This window comes from Olea europaea, chromosome 1 (assembly GCF_002742605.1).
Source record: "Olea europaea var. sylvestris chromosome 1, O_europaea_v1, whole genome shotgun sequence".
Lineage (NCBI taxonomy): Eukaryota > Viridiplantae > Streptophyta > Magnoliopsida > Lamiales > Oleaceae > Olea > Olea europaea.
Window position 1 is genome coordinate 34,142,642 of NC_036237.1, and position 2,897 is coordinate 34,145,538.

The window sequence follows — 2,897 nt, forward strand, 5'->3', positions numbered from 1 at the left end:
TTTTTTTTAGTTGAAGATCGCAATCAAGTTTATTCTTAGTTAAAGTTTGCAACAAAGCTCATACTGCGTCTAATTCTTGTTAGAAGTTTTCGAGTATATTGGCTGAAGTTTTCTATAAGTTTCTTCAAGCTCTTAATGTTTTGAAATTTTACTGAAAAAATTAGGAATTTTTTTGAGTTCCTGCAGCTTTTTTCTGGAGTTTTTCTGAACAATCTATTGGTAGAGCTGTTACCTTATGTTATTTTACCTGTTTTATTTAGAGCCTTCGTGGTTATTTTAATTTTTATTCGTGTTGTATTATTATAAAGTTTTATGAAAAAGTTTTGATCTTATGTTTTTTTTTGTTATTGTTTTGTTAATCATTTATTTTTTGCGTATTATTTTTTATCTAGGTGACTGAGTTCTTGTGTGCATTCATGGCTAAGCTATTTGGAGGGAAAGATCCATTTGACCATCCGTTCTTTACTCAGCCATTTGGCAGTTTGTTTGGTGGGAATAATCCATTTGATGATCCATTTTTCACACGCCCTTTTGATCAACAGCCTGGATCACGGCAGATTACTATTGAGGAATTGAACCCTGATAGTGACAGTGGAAATGGTTTTCAGAACAAGGACATGTCAAATAAAGAACTTGTTGTTAAGAACCCTACTGATCATGAAAGTGGTATCCATTTTGTTATTAATTTGTTATGTTATATTTCCATTTTCCAAAAAGTAATGTGAAGGTTACTTTTATAATTATGAGCCTGCAAGGATTTTGATGGTTTAATATAGTATGAAAGCATGCATGTCATGACCCATTCATGAAAATTGTGCATATGTAAGGCCTTCGACAAAAAAAAAGTGATTCGACCCACATATTCGAATCACTAAATTCATTTAGGACAGATGATGTTTAGGATATGTTAACAAAATTTCTGAAGTTTGCATGTTGATTTCTTTGCCTTTTTATCTTGGTTCTTTACGTGGGATTGTGGTGTTCACTTAATAGGTACCCAGCTCTTTAGTTATCAGAGAGTAGCATATGGAGGTGCGGATGGAGTGTATTACAGTTCCTCTTTTGGCAAAATGACTGGTGGTGATGGGGTAAGTGGCATATTCATGTGGGACGGTGTTGTTTTGGTGATAAATATTGTTCTAATCCTTATATTTTTATTGTCATTGGAACAGGTGGTTTTGACAGAGATGAAAGAAGAAGATAAGATCGTTGGTGAATCACTTCACACATTGTCCAAAGGAATCCACGATAAGGTAATATACTTGATGGGGGTACATTCTTGTATCATATAACTAATCACGATCAATTTTTGAATGCAATGGGTATCCTGGTGAATGTTGGAATATGCTCATAAGTAGTTTTTTTTTTTCCTCCTGTGAAATTCCCTACAGTGGTATTGTTGTTCCATTTTGAGTTATTGAGCTCTCCTAATAGATAGCAAATATCTATCTTAAGGATTTGATGTGTTTTCTTGGCAAACAATTCTATGGAATGTATCTAGCAGTTCGAATTGAAACAGGCTGAAGGCTTTTGCCTTTTGTTTTGTTCATTATTATTTATGTTTTCTAATATTGCTTCTGCAGGGTCATTCTGTTACCACAAAACATTCTTCAGATGGTAGAACGGATTCACTACAGACTTTGCACAATCTGAATGAAGGTTTGTTTCTTTTTGAAAGTGTTGAGAGGCATACTTCTAATAAATTTTTCTTCACAATACATCTCGTTGCTTCTTTATTTTTATAGACGAGCTTGGTAGTTTTGAAGAAAATTGGAAAATCACTGCTGAGAAAAATTTGCCTGGATGGAATAATGGGTTCAATTTACTTGAGAACGCAGGTAGGTTGCTTTAATACCTTATTTCTTGAGTTCTTTTCATTCTTTTTTCTAACTTTAGTCTATTATATGCCTTCTGTCTTTTCCTCTGATTTGATGTAATTTTAAATATCCGTACTCATTAAAAATTGAAAATAAAACCGAGAGAGAACTACAAACGTTTTCTGAAGAGTCTTTCTAAATTGGCTGGATCACCTTACTGCCATTGGCACTTAACACGGTTGTATGAAAACCACAGGCACAAAGCCTTTGGACAATCCTAGGGGCGCAATTCAAAGCTGTTTGAAGAGCAAAAACTCGTTTCTCCTGGAATCTTTTGTTGTTTACATACTCATCATACATATGCATTGAGGTTGACATAGAACCAAATAGTCAAGAGGAAGTTGAACCATCTAATCCTACATCAAACTTGGGCTTATCTGGCTATGAGTAAATTGCAATAATTATCACCCTTCAATTTGTTCAAAGGTGTTCAATAGCATAACACCGCCCCTTCTTTCTATAGGATTTGCATAAAGTCCTTCAGGATGCTACTTCTTCAATTAAATTTGTTGAAGTTAACTCTATAGCATTGTTATAATGCTGAAATATATTCTAGAATAGAATGTTAAATACACTCCTTTGTCGTTCTTATGCCCCGTCAATGATGAATTTTAGAGTTACATATGATATACCTTCCCAAGATGAATTCCGTACAATCTGATTAGGAACTCAGCTTTGTACTTTCAACATACAGATAATAAACATGATAACCTATTCATTCACATATTTATATTCATAAGTTTGTGTGTGCTTTGCCTTAGCCCTTCCCCAATGAACTATCAATGTCTGCTTCCTGCTGTTTGTATTTCTTAGTTATCCGTCCTACTTTCGCATCATAAATGATTGGTTTTTTCAGAAGAATAAGCTTGTTTGCCAGCCCGGACAATATAACTAATGTATTAATGGACTATTCCACACTGTTATTTCTGTTGGAGTCAGCAATTCTGTTACTTTTCAAAAGACAGAGGTAGATAGAATGGTTAAACTGAAACAAATATGGAAGTCCATGACTAATTTCGA

General features: G+C 34.0%; 1 protein-coding gene across 1 annotated transcript; it reads left to right on the forward strand.

Moving 5' to 3' along the window:
• The first annotated feature begins 359 nt into the window (after nucleotides 1-359).
• LOC111402305 lies at nucleotides 360-2,897 on the forward strand. Its single transcript, XM_023030524.1, has 5 exons — nucleotides 360-666; nucleotides 994-1,088; nucleotides 1,173-1,253; nucleotides 1,584-1,659; nucleotides 1,746-2,897. Exons 1-5 carry the CDS (start codon nucleotides 417-419, stop codon nucleotides 1,850-1,852), a joined length of 609 nt encoding a protein of 202 aa, XP_022886292.1. The 5' UTR covers nucleotides 360-416; the 3' UTR covers nucleotides 1,853-2,897.

Bases quoted from the DNA above. Each gene is read 5' to 3' on its own strand.
- LOC111402305 (XM_023030524.1), top strand. From the start codon at position 417: ATGGCTAAGCTATTTGGAGGGAAAGATCCATTTGACCATCCGTTCTTT. The intron at 1,089-1,172 runs GTAAGTGGCATA...TCATTGGAACAG, and splicing joins AAATGACTGGTGGTGATGGG to GTGGTTTTGACAGAGATGAA. The intron at 1,660-1,745 runs GTTTGTTTCTTT...TTATTTTTATAG, and splicing joins TTTGCACAATCTGAATGAAG to ACGAGCTTGGTAGTTTTGAA.